This window comes from Rhinoraja longicauda, chromosome 37 (genome assembly GCF_053455715.1).
Source record: "Rhinoraja longicauda isolate Sanriku21f chromosome 37, sRhiLon1.1, whole genome shotgun sequence".
NCBI lineage: Eukaryota > Metazoa > Chordata > Chondrichthyes > Rajiformes > Arhynchobatidae > Rhinoraja > Rhinoraja longicauda.
Window position 1 is genome coordinate 12,712,915 of NC_135989.1, and position 17,512 is coordinate 12,730,426.

At 46.9% G+C, this 17,512-nt stretch overlaps 1 protein-coding gene across 2 annotated transcripts; it reads left to right on the forward strand.

The window, feature by feature from the left end:
• The first annotated feature begins 438 nt into the window (after nt 1-438).
• On the forward strand, nt 439-16,573 carry LOC144610533 (dnaJ homolog subfamily B member 1-like). Of its 2 annotated transcripts, none has more exons than XM_078429313.1 (4): nt 439-524; nt 10,415-10,632; nt 13,325-13,905; nt 14,539-16,573. In XM_078429313.1, exons 2-4 carry the CDS (start codon nt 10,422-10,424, stop codon nt 14,767-14,769), a joined length of 1,023 nt encoding a protein of 340 aa, XP_078285439.1. In that variant the 5' UTR covers nt 439-524; nt 10,415-10,421; the 3' UTR covers nt 14,770-16,573. The 2 variants fall into 2 exon arrangements, with proteins under 2 accessions (XP_078285439.1, XP_078285438.1); XM_078429312.1 differs by having other exon boundaries at nt 462-541.
• The last annotated feature ends 939 nt before the right edge of the window (nt 16,574-17,512 follow it).

The window sequence follows — 17,512 nt, forward strand, 5'->3', positions numbered from 1 at the left end:
AGAGATGGGGAGGGGAGGGAGGAGTGAAGGGGGAGGGGGAGGGGGAAGAGGAGGGGGGAGGGGTGAAGGGGGAGAGGAGAGAGTGGAGGAGAGATGGGAGGGGAGGGAGGAGTGAAGGGGGAGGGGGAGGGGTGAAGGGGGAGAGGAGAGAGTGGAGGAGAGATGGGAGGGGAGGGAGGAGTGGAGGGGGAGGGGAAGAGGAGGGGGAGGGTGGAGGGGTGAAGAGGAGAGGAGAGAGTGGAGGAGAGATGGGAGGGGAGGGAGGAGTGAAGGGGGAGGGGGAGGGGGAAGAGGAGGGGGAGGGGTGAAGAGGAGAGGAGAGAGTGGAGGAGAGATGGGAGGGGAGGGAGGAGTGAAGGGGGAGGGGGAGGGGGAAGAGGAGGGGGAGGGGTGAAGGGGCGGGGCGGGGCGGGGCTCGCTCGCTGTGTGTCGCGGCGGTGGGCGGGGGCAAGTGACGAGCATGGAATGTTCCTGAAAGTTCTAGCAGTCCTGTGGACGTGAGGCGGCGGCGAGGAGCGGAGAGGGTAATGTCCGACACCCGGTACTGGTGCTGTTACTGCTGGGGACGGGACGGGAGGGTGGAGCGGCCGATACAGTGTAGCACAGCTGTGGGATACAGTGTAACAGATAGGAGATACAGTGTAGCAGAGACAGCCATGGGGAACAGTGCAGTAATAGGAGATACAGTGTAGCAGAGATGAGGACACAGTGTGATACACTGTAGCCTCCCCCCCCCCAGCAATGGACACAGTGTAACACAGCGATCGGACACAGTGTTGCACAGCTCTGTGAGATAAAGTGTATTACAGCTGTGGGATACAATGTAGCACAGCGATGGGCCTCCTTCATAGGATGCCGTGTACGACAGGCTTGGGATACAGTGGCTCAGCTGTGGGATACAGTGTATCATAACTGTGGGATACAGTGTATCACAGCTGTGGGGTATAATGTATCATAGCTATGGAGTAGTGTATCATAAGTGTGGGGTACAGTGTATCACAGCTATGGGGTACGGCGTGTTATAGCTATAGGGTACAGTGTATTATAGCAATGGGGTACAGTGTATTATAGCAATGGGGGTACAGTGTATTATAGCAATGGGGTACAATGTATCATAGCTGTGGGATGCAGTGTGTCATAGCTATGGGATACAGTGTATCACAGCTGTGGGGTACAGTGTATCACAGCTGTGGGGTACAGTGTATCACAGCTGTGGGGTACAGTGTATCACAGCTGTGGGGTACAGTGTATCACAGCTATGGGGTACAGTGTATCACAGCTGTGGGGTACAGTGTATCACAGCTGTGGGATACAGTGTATCACAGCTATGGGGTATAATGTATCATAGGTGTGGGGTACAGTGTGTTATAGCTATGGGGTACAGTGGAGGACAGTTGTGGGTCTGCTCTGTGGGGTACAGTGTTGCACAGCTGTGGGATACAGTGTAACACAGCGATGGGATACAGTGTAACACAGCGATGGGATACAGTGTAACACAGCGATGGATGTGTAGCTCAATGATGGGATACAGTACGTGGCAGCGATGGGATACAGTGTAACACAGCGATGGATGTGTAGCTCAATGATGGGATACAGTACGTGGCAGCGATGGGATACAGTGTGGCGCAGCGATGGATGTGTAGCTCAATGATGGGATACAGTCCACGACAGCCATGGTACACAACGATGTAACACTGTGTAACGCAGCGATGAATGTGTGGCACAGCGATGGGATACAGTGTCCGGCGGCAGTTGGACACAATATACCCAGGAAGAGGGCGGCCACTTTGTGTCCATCGCCATCGGTGGAGATACATTGACTGTGTCCAGTAACGAAGCGAGGGAGCGAACAGTAATACCCGTGACTGTGTGTGTGTGTCTGTCTATCTGCCCGCCTGTGTGTGTGTGTGTGTGTCTCTGTGTGTGTGTCTGTCTAGTGATTGAAGGCGCTCCCCTTTTGTGACAGTGGTGGGCATGGGCGGGGCAGGCCAGGTCACACTGTATGTTATGATTTCTTAACGTCTATTGGGAAGGGAGGGAGGGAGGAAGGGAGGAAGGGAGGGAGAGGGGGGGCTTAAAGGATAAGGTGTCCACACCAAACAGATGGGATGAGGAGGAGGAGATCCCGGGAGTCAACAGGCAGCAGGTAAGTCGATGTTGAGCCCGCTCACGGCTCTTATTTTGACCGAGGACGAGCTTTTATGGTCGAGGGGGTTTGGGGACGGGAGAGTAACGATGGGAGTCACAAGACAAGGAGGAGGAGGAGGAGGAGGTCGGTCAGGTCCAGTATTTGTGGTCTTCGGAGACATACATAGTGACTGATCCGAGAACAAACTCTGTCCCGCTGTTTCACTTCGTCCAATGTCCATTAATAACACGCCAATCTCCCGATTTAAAATGAATAACTGGTCTAGTGTCAGTTGCTATTTGCAGAAGTCACAAATTCCCCCTGTCCTGTGGAAGTGTTTCCTAACTTCATTCTTGTCTCTTTGCTCCCAACAAGTTGAGAAAAAAAGTCCATCTGTATCCATCCAACCTGTTGGCCTCTTAGCTCTTAAAAACAACGGTCAAATTCTGCCCTTAACCTTAAATTCCAATAGCCATGTCTCTAAATTCATAATCTCTTGTGGAATAGCCTTTCAAGAGCAGTTGTCTGTCTGGTAATTCCGCACTGCATTCCTTCCAGTCTGTGTTGATGCCCAGATCTGCTCTAAAGCGTGGGATTAATCCAGTGTCATTTTTGTCATGGGACAAAATGTAAGGCCTGCCTTAAGATAATGACAAACTAGTTGTGAAATTTATATAAATAGATGGCACAGCGGTAGAGCTCAATCCTTACTACAGGTGCTGTCTGTATGGAGTTTGCCCATTCTTCCTGAGAGCGAGTGGAATTTCTCCGGGTGCTCCGGTTTCCTCCCACACTCCAAAGTCGTGCAGGTTTGTAGGTTAATTGGCCTCTGTAAATTGTCCCCGGTGTGTGATAGAACTAGTAGGTGATCAACTCAGTGGGACGAAGGGCCTGTTTCCACAGTAGCTCCGAAACTAAAACTGAAACTAAAGAAACATTCTGATTTTGTGAAGTCATTAGGTATTACAAGAATTGGGACGTAGGAGCTGTTAGAGTTATGAGTCACACAGCATTGAAACAGGCCAATTTATCCACACTGACCCACATGCCAATAGCCAATAGACAATAGACAATAGACAATAGGTGCAGGAGTAGGCCATTCAGCCCTTCGAGCCAGCACCGCCATTCAATGCGAGCATGGCTGATCACTCTCAATCAGTACCCCGTTCCTGCCTCTCCCCATACCCCCTCACTCCGCTATCCTTAAGAGCTCTATCCAGCTCTCTCTTGAAAGCATCCAACGAACTGGCCTCCACTGCCTTCTGAGGCAGAGAATTCCACACCTTCACCACTCTCTGCCTGAAAAAGTTCTTCCTCATCTCCGTTCTAAATGGCCTACCCCTTATTCTTAAACTGTGGCCTCTTGTTCTGGACTCCCCCAACATTGGGAACATGTTTCCTGCCTCTAATGTGTCCAATCCCCTAATTATCTTATACGTTTCAATAAGATCCCCCCTCATCCTTCTAAATTCCAGTGTATACAAGCCTAATTGCTCCAGCCTTTCAACATACGACAGTCCCGCCATTCCGGGAATCAACCTAGTGAACCTACGCTGCACGCCCTCAATAGCAAGAATATCCTTCTTCAAATTTGGAGACCAAAACTGCACACAGTACTCCAGGTGCGGTCTCACCAGGGCCCGGTACAACTGTAGAAGGACCTCTTTGCTCCTATACTCAACGCCTCTTGTTACGAAAGCCAACATTCCATCCACACTAATCCCACCTGCCCGACTTTGGCCCATATCCCTCTAAACTTCTCCTATCCATGTGCCTGTCCAAATGTTTTTTAAATGTTGTTCTGGAACCTGCCTCAACTACCTCCTCTGGCAGCTCATTTCATACACCCGCCATGCTCTGAGTGGAAATAGTTATCCCTTAAGATAGGCACAAAATGCTGGAGTATAAGAAAATAACTGCAGATGCTGGTACAAATCAAAGGTATTTATTCACAAAATGCTGGAGTAACTTAGCGGGACAGGCAGCATCTCTGGAGAGAAGGAATGGGTGACGTTTTGGGTCGAGACCCTTTGTCCGAAGAAGGGCCTCGACCTGAGATGTCACCCATTTCTTCTCTCCAGAGATGCTGCCTGTCCCGCTGAGTTACTCCAGCATTTTGTGTCTACCTTCGGTTTAAACCAGCATCTGTAGCTCCTTCCTACACATAAGTTGTCCCTCAAGCTGGATGGATCTGCAAGCCTGAAATTCAGTGAGAATAGCAGAATAGTGTGGGAGCCTTTTGGGGTCGGGCTAACAAGAATTCAGAGTGAAGGATTGATCGGTAATCTTTAGTGCATAGGAGTAACCACAGGCATGTCTGGCCTAGTTCAGAGAGCCTGTGAACATGTGCCGGAGAGGCAGAGTAAAGGTGCCAACAAACAAGTTCTATCAGATACAAATATAAATTTGAAGCAGCTTTATTTTAGTTTATTGTCAGGTGTACCGAGGTACAGTGAAAAGCTTTTGTTGCGTGCTTACCAGTCAGCGACCATCCAAGTAGGTCCTCTTCTTCTTTCGTGTCCATCATCCGTGTTTCAAATGTTACATCGCTGTCATCGTCCGTCCTGAAAAGGGCGGAAGCTTCCGGTGACAATCAGTGGGAGCCGTCACTTGTACAATAGATGGTGATGGTAGCAGAATTAGCTCAGGACACTTCCAGTTTCCAGGCCCATCACGTCGATGCTTCTGCTATGGGACCGTCCAAGTAGGTACTAAGATTGAAGCAAAAATCAAAGCAACTGCAAATGATGGAAAACTTAGTTGAAAACAGAAAATATTGGAAAAACTTAACAGGTCGGCACGGTGGCGCAGCGGTAGAGTTGCTGCCTTACAGCGCTTGCAGCGCCGGAGACCCGGGTTCGATCCTGACTACGGGTGCTGTCTGTACGGAGTTTGTAAACGTTCTCCCCGTGACCATTTGGGTTTTCTCCGAGATCTTCCATTTCCTCCCACGCTCCAAAGACGTACAGGTTTGACGATTAACTGGCTTGATGCAAGTTTAAATTGTCCCCAGTGTGTGTAGGATAGCGTTAATGTGCAGGGATCACTGGTCAGTGGGCTGAAGGGCCTGTATCTGCGCCGTATCTCTAAACTAAGTTGTCAGGTCACATTGCCAACCTGAATGGCCTCCTCCTGCACCTATTTTCTATGTTTATAGGAGGCGTTGTTCCTCCTGTTTGAGGAGTTCCTCTTCCTTTTCCCCCATTGACCTTTCTGTCCTGGGCCTCCTCCATTGCCAGGCACAAACTAGAGGATTAATGGTCTTTGATGTGAGACATTACTTATGTCTCTCTCCCAAGATGCTGCCCGAGTTTCGAGTATTTCCAGCACCTAAGGCTTGTGTATTCAGAGTCGGCAAAGTTTTGCCCGGAATTGAAGAGGTTTTTTTCATATAGACAATAGACAATAGGTGCAGGAGGAGGCCATTCGGCCCTTTGAGCCAGCACCGCCATTCAATGTGATCATATCATCATCATATATATACAGCCGGAAACAGGCCTTTTCGGCCCACCAAGTCCGTGCCGCCCAGCGATCCCCGCACATTCACACTATCCTACACCCACTAGGGACAATTTTTTAAATTTTTAATTTTTTTAAATTTTTTATTTTTTTTTACATTTACCCAGCCAATTAAACTACATACCTGTACGTGTTTGGAGTGTGGGAGGAAACCGAAGATTTCGGACAAAACCCACGCAGGTCACGGGGAGAACGTACAAACTCCTTACAGTGCAGCACCCGTAGTCAGGATCGAACCTGAGTCTCCGGCGCTGCATTCGCTGTAAAGCAGCAACTCTACCGCTGCGCTACCGTGCCGCCCTAATGGCTGATCATTCTCAATCAGTACCCCGTTCCTGCCCTCTCCCCATACCCATTTGGGGGGGGGGGGGGGGGTAGGGGAGAGCGGGGGTTGTAGCTGAAAACAAAGTTGCTAATTGTGGAATAAACAAGATGGGCAAGAGGTGAAATATTGTGGCAAATTATTCAACTAACCGCTATTATTTGGTGCTGATTTGAAATGTTGTTAAACGCAAGTATCAAAAGGAGTCAACCAACTTTAGAGAAACTGTGCAAACTACCTGTTAAACTTGTGAAAATAATCTCTGTAAGAGGCAGTATTTTTCTTTCACAGACAGGGTTGACCTCAGCTATTTTGTTGTCTCTGGTATACAATGTGGTTAATTCCAAGATGTGTACTTAATGACGTGCAGGAAAGAACTGGAGATACTGGTTTACACCAAAGATAGACGCAAAATGCTGGAGTAACTCAGCGGGCCAGGCAACATCTTATCGAAAGGTATAAGATTATTAAGGGGTTGGACACATTAGAGGCAGGAAACATGTTCCCAATGTTGGGGGAGTCCAGAACCAGGGGCCACAGTTTAAGAATAAGGGGCAGGCCATTTAGAACTGAGATGAGGAAAAACTTTTTCAGTCAGAGAGTTGTGAATCTGTGGAATTCTCTGCCTCAGAAGGCAGTGGAGGCCAATTCTCTGAATGCATTCAAGAGAGAGCTAGATAGAGCTCTTAAGGATAGCAGAGTCAGGGGGTATGGGGAGAAGGCAGGAACGGGGTTGAGAATGATCAGCCATGATCATGAAGTCTCACCTGTTCAGCACTGCCTTCAACCACTGAAGGTCACCTCACCTTCTGTCTCCTTTTTCTGTTCGTTTACTTATTTATCTATTTATTCAATTCTCTATGTTCTAGAAATCCCTGTAAAGCGTCTTTGAGTGTTTGAAAAGCGCTATATAAATGTAATGCATTATTATTATTATTATGATCACATTGAATGGTGGTGCTGGCTCGAAGGGCTGAATGGCCTCCTCCTGCACCTATTGTCTATTGTCTATCTCTGGAGAGAAGGAATAGGTGATGTTTTGAGTCGAGGCCCCTTCTTCAGACTGAGTCGGGGGAAAGGGAAACTAGAGGTACGAAAAGGTACAAAGAAAAAAAAAAGTGTTGCATCCTGTTTATGTAGTATCGAAGCTAATGGCACAGGAGGATGATGTGAAGTGGTCTGTCACAGAGGCAGATTGACAAACCTTCTTACAGAGTGAGAATTCCCTTTTATGTGTAGGATGGAACTGAGATGGTAGTTTACAGACAAATTTCTGGAGTAACTCTGCGGGACATGCAACATTTCTGGAGAGAAGGATTCTTCAGTCTGAAGAAGGGTGTCAACCCGAAACGTCGCCCATTCCTTCTCTCCAGAGATGCTGCCTGTCCCACTGAGTTGCTCCAGTTTTTTTATGTCTATCTTCTGTAATGTGGGACTGGAGTCAGACACAGAGTGGAGGGCAAATATATTTTTCTAAGAAATGTATTGTTTTGATAAATTGACTGTGTTCATCATTACCACTGTGCTATTAGAAACCTTTCACGGAAAAGGATTGGATGATAAATTGTGTCAAATGTCGGGGGTTATGGGGGGAAGGCAGGAGAATGGAGTTAAGAGGGAAAGATAGATCAGCCATGATTGAATGGCAGAGTTGACTTGAGAGGCCGAATGGCCTAATTCTGCTCCTATCACCTGTGAACGATGAAGGTCCGGTTATCTCATGGACTAAGAACCTAGAGGCAGTAAAATCCAGATAAAAACACTTGTTTGGTGCATGAAAAATCTACTTTGATCTGAAGAAACCTGTTGTATATACGTGGAAGATAAACAAAGTTTTAGATCAGAAAGACACCCAGTGCTGGAGTAACTCAGCAGGTCAGGCCGCATCTTTGGATAACATGGATAGGTGACGTTTTGAGTTGGAACATTTCTTCAGACTAATTGTGGGAGGGGGGGGCGGGGGGGGGGGGAGGGGGGAATGAAAACTGGAAGAGGAACAGGACAAAGCGTGGCTGGCAATAGGTGAACACAGGTGAGGGTTTTTATTTTGATAGGCTTTTGATTGGTCAAAAGCCAGAGATAATAAAACAGAAGGAGGATTGAAGAAAGTTACTAATTGTGAAGCCAGAGGAAGGAATGTTGGGGGAGGGGAGAAACAGAGGAGACGTGGTGATGTAGAGTTGCTGCCTCGCAGCGTCAGAGACCCGGGTTCAATCCCGACTACAGGTGCTGTCTGTACGGAGTTTGCACGTTCTCCCCCTGACCGCGTGGGTTTTCTTCGGGTGCTCTGGTTTGTAGGTTAATTGGCTTGGGTAAAATTGTAAATTGTCCCTAGTGTGTAGAATATTTTAGATTTAGATTTAGAGATACAGCGCGGAAACAGGCCCTTCGGCCCACCGAGTCCGCGCCGCCCAGCGATCCCCGCACATTAACACAATCCTACACACACTAGGGACAATTTTTACATTTTACCCAGCCAATTAACCTACATACCTGTACGTCTTTGGAGTGTGGGAGGAAACCGAAGATCTCGGTGAAAGCCCACGCAGGTCACGGGGAGAACGTACAAACTCCGTACAGACAGCACCCGTAGTCAGGATCGAACCTGAATCTCCGGCGCTGCATTCGCTGTAAGGCACCAACTCTACCGCTGCGCCACCGTGCCGTAGTCTTGGTGATCGCTGGTCGGCGTGGACTCTTTGGGCCGAAGGGCCTGTTTCTGCACTGTATCTCTAAACTAATCTAAACTGAAACAAGGTTTTAGATCATTGTTCTTTCCCCAGGATCAGAAATCTTAAAAATCCTTCACCCTAGCTGCCAGTTAGTCATCCATCTACCCAAACAAAGAACAGTCAGGGGAATCTCATGTTATATTCGGCTCGAATATTCTAGCACTGGTATTCTAGCACTTGAATATTCAAGTACTTCAGACAATAATATCGTAGTTAAAATCTCTAAAGCAAATATTGTTGTCATTGCAGCACATGATCAAATAAAGTGATATCTACTTTCAAATAACTGGGCATCAAATGCTTGCCCGTGCTATATGTCAGTTGAAGCATTTGACGTATGTACTGACAACCTGATCTATTGTAAGAGTTCTGCTGTGGCTCAGATCATTACTCAGCAGCCAAAATTGTCCCCACTACATCCAAGGAAAAAAAACTGCAGATGCTGGTTTAAATCGAAGGTAGACACAAAATGCTGGAGTAACTCAGCGGGCCAGGCAGCATCTCGGGAGAGAAGGAATGGGTGACGTTTCGGGTCGAGAAGGAGTCTGAAGAAGGGTCTCGACCCGAAACGTCACCCATTCCTTCTCTCCTGAGATGCTGCCTGACCCGCTGAGTTACTCCAGCATTTTGTGTCAACTCACTACATTCAAGGTGGTTTATGCATTTATGTTTGGAATAAGGTTGAGATGATTATGTTCGGCAGTTCAGTTTTGTTTTACCTTAGAGATGCAGCATGGAAATGGACCCTTCGGCCCATCGAGTCCATGCCAACCATCGATTACCCATTCACACTAGTTCCATGTTATCCCACTTTCACATCCACTCCCTGCACACCAAGGGCAATTTACAGAGGGCCAATTAACCTACAAACCCGCAGGTCTTTGGGATTTGGGAGGAAACCAGGGCACCCGGAGGAAACCCAAGGGGTGACAGGGAGAAGGGGCAACTCCACTCAGACAGCACCTGAGGTCAGGATCGAACCTGGGTTTCTGGTGCTGTGAGACAGCAGCTCTGGCAGTTATGCCACAGTGCCACCACAGTTCTGTGGGTGATTTGGAACATTTACATTTACCATACACCTGATGCAGGTTTGTTTGAATATTCCACAAGAATTCTATGTTTCCCAACTTCTTCCCACCTGTAGGTTCACATGGCCTTGCCTTACTTTATGCACCTGACTTCTTATAGAAAAAAACATTCTTCCACCTCTTCCCCGAAGACAGACATAAAATGCTGGAGTAACTCAGGCAGCATCTGTGGAGAGAAGGAATGGGTGACGTTTCAGGTCGAGACCTTTCTTCAGACTGAAATTCGGGGGAGAGGGAGACATAGAGATATGGAAGGGTAAGGTGTGAAAACGAGACATCAAAGGGGATGAAGGTCAAGGAAAATGTAGAGTGAAGCATACAAATGTAGCGAAGCATACAGAGATTAAAATTTAATCAGGAGGACAGTCAGACTGGTCAGAGAACTAGGATGGTGGAGGGATGGAAATAGAGGAAAAGCAAAGGTTACTTGAAGTTAGAGAATTCAATATTCATATTGCTGGGTTGTAAGCTGCCCAAACGAAACATGAGCTGCTGCTCCCCTTAACTGCATGGCCTACACATTCCACCTCTACCCACTGCCTCCTATCACTGAGACAATTTATATATCTTTGAGAGTTAAGATTGAACGCTAAACTATTTGCATGATCTCTTTTGTCCATTGTAGGCAAAAAATGGGGAAGGATTATTATAAAATACTTGGCATTCAGAAGGGAACGGCAGAGGATGAGATCAAAAAGGCATACAGGAAGCTGGCCTTGAAGTATCACCCTGACAAAAACAAGTCTCCAGATGCCGAGGAGAGGTTCAAGGAGATTGCCGAGGCCTACGACGTACTGAGTGACCCCAAGAAACGGGAGATCTATGACCAGCTTGGGGAGGAAGGTAAAAAATGAAGCGGAGAATGGATGACGTTTGGAAACCCATGGAGTGTGGGGGAGGAGGAATAATTGCCAGTTTGAAGGGAGCAGGACAGAAGGGCTGGGAGATTGTGTTTGGGATGGGCCACCTCTATGTTGTTGTAACCAAGCATAGACTAGATAATTGTTATAGAGTCATACAGTGTGGAAACAGGCCCTTGGGCCCAACTTGCCCATGCCAACCGACATGCTCCACCTACACTTCTCCCACCTGCCTGCGTTTGACCCACACCCCTCTATTCTTGCTATTGAGGGCGTGCAGCGTAGGTTTACTAGGTTAATTCCCAGAATGGCGGGACTGTCATATGTTGAAAGACTGGAGCGACTAGGCTTGTATACACTGGACTTTAGAAGGATGAGAGGGGATCTTATCGAAACGTATAAGATTATTAAGGGGTTGGACACATTAGAGGCAGGAAACATGTTCCCAATGTTGGGGGAGTCCAGAACCAGGGGCCACAGTTTAAGAATAAGGGGTAGGCCATTTAGAACGAAGATGAGGAAAAACTTTTTCAGTCAGAGAGTTGTGAATCTGTGGAATTCTCTGCCTCAGAAGGCAGTGGAGGCCAATTCTCTGAATGCAATCAAGAGAGAGCTAGATAGAGCTCTTAAGGATAGTGGAGTCAGGGGGTATGGGGAGAAGGCAGGAACGTGGTACTGATTGAGAATGATCAGCCATGATCACATTGAATGGCAGTGCTGGCTCGAAGGGCCGAATGGCCTACTCCTGCACCTATTGTCTATTGTGTGGGGTTTCTGTTTTCCTCCAACACTCCAAAGATGTACAGGTTTGTTGATGAATCGGCTTTGGTAAAATTGTAAATTGTCCCTCGTGTGCAGGATAGTCCTGGTGTACGGGGATCGCTGGTTGGCACATATTCAGTCTGTACCCACTCTGCATTTCTAAACTAAACTAAACTGTCATATCCATGAACCTGTCCAAATATTTCTTAAACATTGTGATAGTACCAACTTCAACTACCTCCTCCAGCAGCATGTTCTATATACCTACCACCATTTGTGTGTTAAAAAAAAAAAAAAAAAAAAAAAATTGTCCCTCAGGTTCCTATTAAATCTTTTCCCCTCCACCTTAAACCTATGTCCTCTGGTTCTTGATTCCCCTACTCTGGGCATGAAACTGTTCTATGCATTACCAGCACTCTGTCTACAATGACCACATGGAGCTCCCAGCTGTGTGTCATTTTAATTCTTGCCACTCCCCTGTTGACTTGAGTGTCCTCATCCTGCTTGTTGGAAGGAACTGCAGATGCTGGTTTACACCAAAGATAGACAAAGGGTCTCGACCTGAAACATCACCCATTACTTCTACCCAGAGCCTGTCCCGCTGAGCTACTCCTGCATTCAGTGCCTATCTTCATGATCTGCTTGAGTAGTTTATCACTAACCCAAAGGCATGAACAATATGGGCGTCTCAGTGGTGCAGCTGTTGTGAGCACTTCCAGTCAACACATGACAGGAAGGTTGTGGTGGTGGTGGGGAAAGTGGATAGATTTGCCTGGATTGGGCTTCTGTTATGGGGTGAGATTTTTAGTTTGGTTTGGAGATACAGTGCACCCCACTGTACAGTGCACCCCATTGAGTACGCACTGAGTACGCACCGACCAGCTATCCCTGCACACTTACACAATCATACACACACTAGGGACAATTTACACTTACGCCAAATCAATTAGCCTACAACCCTGTACATCTTTGGAGTGTGGGAGAAAACCAAAGACCTCGGAGAAAACCCAGGCAGGTCACGAGGAGAACGTACAAATTCCGTACAGACAGCACCGGTAGTCAGGATCGAACCGGGGTCTCAGGCGCTGTAAGGCAGCACCTCTACCGCTGCGCCACCGTGCCGCACACAGTGGCAGGATTGGACAGCCATCGTTTGTTTGCACAGCATTTTTAGAATCGTGAGATCAATCAATTGGATATAGAAACATAGAAACATAGAAAATAGGTGCAGCAGTAGGCCATTCGGCCCTTCGAGCCTGCACCACCATTCAATATGATCATGGCTGATCATCCAACTCAGTATCCTGTACCTGCCTTCTCTCCATATCCCCTGATCCCTTTAGCCACAAGGGCCACATCTAACTCCCTCTTAAATATAGCCAATGAACTGGCCTCAACTACCTTCTGTGGCAGAGAATTCCGCAGACTCACCACTCTCTGTGTGAAGAAATGTTTTCTCATCTCGGTCCTAAAAGACTTCCCCCTTATCCTTAAGCTGTGACCCCTGGTTCTGGACTTCCCCAACATCGGGAACAATCTTCCCGCACCTAGCCTCTCCAACCCCTTAAGAATTTTATATGTTTCTATAAGATCCCCCCTCAGTTTTCTAAATTCCAGTGAGTACAAGCCTAGTCTATCCAGTCTTTCTTCATATGAAAGTCCCGCCATCCCAGGGATCAATCTGGTGAACCTTTTCTGTACTCCCTCTAAGGCTAGAATGTCTTTCCTCAGATTAGGAGACCAAAACTGTACGCAATACTCCAGGTGCGGTCTCACCAAGGCCCTGTACAACTGCAGCAGAACCTTCCTGCTCCTATACTCAAATCCACTGGCAATGAATGCTAACATATTTTCAAAGTGATTTGTTTTCAAGAACTAATCCCACTTTATGTCCCGTCCCCCTCCATCTGTAGGATTAAAGGGCGGTGGTGCCGGTGGTCCCAATGGCACCAACTACCAGTACACCTTCCACGGAGACCCCCACGCTGTTTTTGCCGAGTTCTTTGGTGGGAGGAACCCCTACAACATGTTCTTTGGTCAGAGGAATGGCGACGATGACATGGAGATCGACGAGGATCCTCTGAGTTCCTTCAGCGGGTTTGGCATGCAGGGCATGCAGGGCATGCACGGCATGGGTGGCATGCCTGGCTTCCCTCGAACCAGGGCGGCATCCAAGAAGCAGGACCCTCCGGTCACTCATGAACTGAAGGTTTCCCTGGAAGAGATTTCCACCGGCTGCACCAAGAAGATGAAAATCCGGCGTAAACGTCTGAATCCCGACCGGCAGACCATGAGGCAGGAGGACACCATCCTCACGATCGACATCAAGAAGGGCTGGAAGGAAGGCACGAAAATCACCTTCCCCAAGCAAGGGGATGAGACGGCCAACAATATTCCCGCAGACATCATCTTTGTTCTGAAGGACAAACCGCATCCAGTCTTCAAGCGGAATGGATCTGACATAATCTACGTGGCAAAAATCACCCTCCGGGAGGTAACGTTTTTTTTTTCTTCTTCTTCTACTTCTTCTTCTTAAGCCCTTTGCTCCTCTAGGGAGCGTAGGCCATTGACAAATGTCCTCCACCTCACTCGGTTGTTGGCGGTTCTTTCGAGATCTCCCCTGTTGAGCCCACTCCCAGACATTTCCGCCTGGACAACTGTTGTTTTTTTGACGTGGTAATTTCGCTAGTCAGAGAGGGTGGTGAATCTGTGGAATTCATTGCCACAGACGCCTGTCAATGGATAATTTTAAGGCAGAGATTGATAGATTCTTGATTAGTACGGATGTGAGTGAATGAATACGTTTTGAATGAATGAATGAATAGGTTTATTGGCCAAGTATGTACACATACAAGGAATGTGCCTTGGTGCACAAGGAACGTGCAGGAGAATGGGGTTGAGAGGGAGAGATAGACCTGCCATGATTGAATGGCAGAGTAGACTTGATGGGCCAAATGGCCTAATTATTAGATTATTAAAAGATTATTTATTGTTGTGGGTTATTGCTAAAACAACGTGATATGGGCACTGGAAATCTGAAATTGTAAGAATACAATTACTCCTTGTGAGAGGCTCTGCGAGGAAAGAGTTAACACTGTAATTTTATTGATTACTTTCATTGATCCAGGCATTATGTGGCTGCACGCTATCTGTACCAACACTGGATAAGAAAACTCACACGATGGCCTTTAAGGAAGTCATCCAACCAGGGTCACAGAGGAGAATATCAGGGGAAGGGTTACCGCTGTCAAAGCAGCCGGGCCACCGAGGAGATTTGGTGATCGAGTTTCAAGTGCATTTTCCCGAGACTCTGTCAAACGCAACACGGGAAAAGCTGAAGGAGCTGCTGCCACTGTAACAGCTACAGGAATCCCTGGGGAGCTGTGTGATTCAGGGTGGGGAAGGAACAAGATCATATTGTAGCAGACTAACAGCCATGTTGGAGTCTGGGTGACCATGCCAAGTTGGACTTACCATTGGGCAAATTGCTTCATGGTTTTTTTTAACAAATAAATCCTCTATCCCGGTCTTTACCTAATTGGGAACTGTTGGTAAACAAACCATACCTTCGAAACACTGCAACATGTATTCAACTTCATTTTACCTTCAGTGTAAATAATTCCTACTTACCAAATATACAGTACAGAAAATATTGGCTAACCTGTTCAAATATTGTTTTTCTGTAACGTGGCTGACTACTTGTTAATAATAAATCATTTTTCTTCATTTTCTCCTAAACTTTTGCATCTGCATTGATTCATCGTCTTCAAACTCTTGTCCTTGTTATCCACTGACCCGACCGCAGCAGAGACCCAGGTTCGATCCCGACTACGGGTGTTGTCTGTACGGAGTTTGTACGTTCTCCCCGTGACTGCTTGGTTTTCTCCGAGATATTCGGATTCCTCCCACACTCCAAAGACGTACAGGTTTGTAGGTAAATTGGCCTGATGTATACGTAAAATTGACCCTAGTGTGTGTAGGGTAATGTTAATGTGTGGGGATCACTGGTCGTGTGGACTCAGTGGACCGAAGGGCCTGTTTCCACACTGTATCACTAAAACTAAAATGAGTATGAAGAAGGGTCCCGACCAGAAATGTCACCCATTCCTTCTGTCCCGAGATGCTGCCTGACCTGCTGAGTTACTCCAGCATTTTGTGTCCATCTTCGTTAAAAACTAACACTCTCCTTGTAGCTAATACCCTCTAATCCAAGATGCTGGTATAGGGGAATTGACAATGGTTCTATAAGGGGAGGTATGTAGAGGCTCCTGAGGGTGATGATCTATGCCTGACGCTTATGAAAGGTGGATTTGACTTGGTGTTTATTGGCTCATGTTGTCCATGGACTTCTGCAAGAGGCTGTGAGTTACCTTTTCCTTGGAGCTGAGGATGGATTTGACCACTGAAATCGTCAGTGGATGTCCCTGGAATGAAGATCATTGATGCGTGAGTGTAATTAGACCTAGAACCTTGTGGTGGACGAAGTTAATAAAATGGTGTTTGACAGCACCGGGCCCCTCTCTACTCACTGGAGTTTATAATATATTCCTTTATTCGTCCCACACTGGGGAAATTTACAGTGTTACAGCACCCAAGTGGATAGTAAGAGATCATTATAAATAAAAGTAAAGGCAAGGACAAATTGTCATCAGTTTACTGTGTATTCCTTAACTGTTACTGTTGTCTCGTCTGCTGAGAGCAGTGCTGGTTGTGCAGTCTCACAGCAGCGGGAAGGAATAAGTTTAGAAGGATAAGGGGCCATCTCATTGAAACTTATGATACATGAAAAGGCAGGGAACATTCACCCGCAAGACACTGCACTGGCTATGGAAGTTGAGGGCGTGCAGCGTAGGTTTACTAGGTTAATTCCCGGAATGACGGGACTGTCGTATGTTGAAAGACTGGAGCGACAAGGCTTGTATACACTGGAATTTAGAAGGATGAGAGGGGATCTTATCGAAACGTATAAGATTATTAAGGGGTTGGACACGTTAGAGGCAGGAAACATGTTCCCAATGTTGGGGGAGTCCAGAACAAGGGGCCACAGTTTAAGAATAAGGGGCAGGCCATTTAGAACTGAGATGAGGAAAAACTTTTTCAGTCAGAGTTGTGAATCTGTGGAATTCTCTGCCTCAGAAGGCAGTGGAGGCCAATTCTCTGAATGCATTCAAGAGAGAGCTAGATAGAGCTCTTAAGGATAGCGGAGTCGGGGGGTATGGGGAGAAGGCAGGAACGGGGTACTGATTGAGAATGATCAGCCATGATCACATTGAATGGCGGTGCTGGCTCGAAGGGCCGAATGGCCTCCTCCTGCACCTATTGTCTATTGAGAACAAAAAACTTTTTGGTTGTGCCTTTGTGTTTGTAACCCACGACCTGGCAATTCTGTATCCTTGTTAGTAATTAAGATATCTTGACATAGACAGTGCACATTTATAGTGTTAAAAAGTTTGGGTGGAACGAACTGTGCATTCTATTCTTTACCCCATTCTGTTACTTTGTAAGATATACTGTAAATGTAAGGGTAGACTTTTATGAATCGCCTAAACATTGGTCAATTTTTCCTGCGCTCAATAGGAAATAATCATTGGTAGCGAACATTGAAATGTTAATATTAGATGGTTAAGAACACATTGAAACTTGGTGTTGAAATCTTGAAGTAGGCTTTTGTTCTGTCAACCCAGTTGCATCCATCATTATTTTGAGTCGTGTTTTGTATCAGCAGTTAGAAGAAGAGCAATCAAAAAATTGCAGATGCTTTTTTAACTTTACTTCAGAGATACAGCATGGAAACGAGCCCTTCGGCCCACCGAGTCCATGACTAACCTACACATGAGGGACAAGCTACAATTTTTACCAAAGCCAATTAACCTACAAACCTGTACGTCTTTGGAATGCGAGAGGAAATCGGAACACCTGGAAAAATCCCACATGGACACAGAGAGGGCATAAAACTCTGTCCGTTAGCAACCATAGTCAGGATCAAACCCGGATCTCTGGCATTGTAAGCCAGCAGCTTAAAAATGTAAAGAAATGTACAGAAGTGGGCATAGCGGTGGAGTTGCTGCCTTACAGCACCAGAGACCCGGGTACGATTATGA

What these genes read in the sequence shown, in the direction of transcription:
- LOC144610533 (XM_078429312.1), top strand. An exon ending in TGACCAGCTTGGGGAGGAAG is followed by an intron (nt 10,633 to 13,324) that starts GTAAAAAATGAA and finishes CTCCATCTGTAG; the next exon opens with GATTAAAGGGCGGTGGTGCC. An exon ending in CAAAAATCACCCTCCGGGAG is followed by an intron (nt 13,906 to 14,538) that starts GTAACGTTTTTT and finishes TCATTGATCCAG; the next exon opens with GCATTATGTGGCTGCACGCT.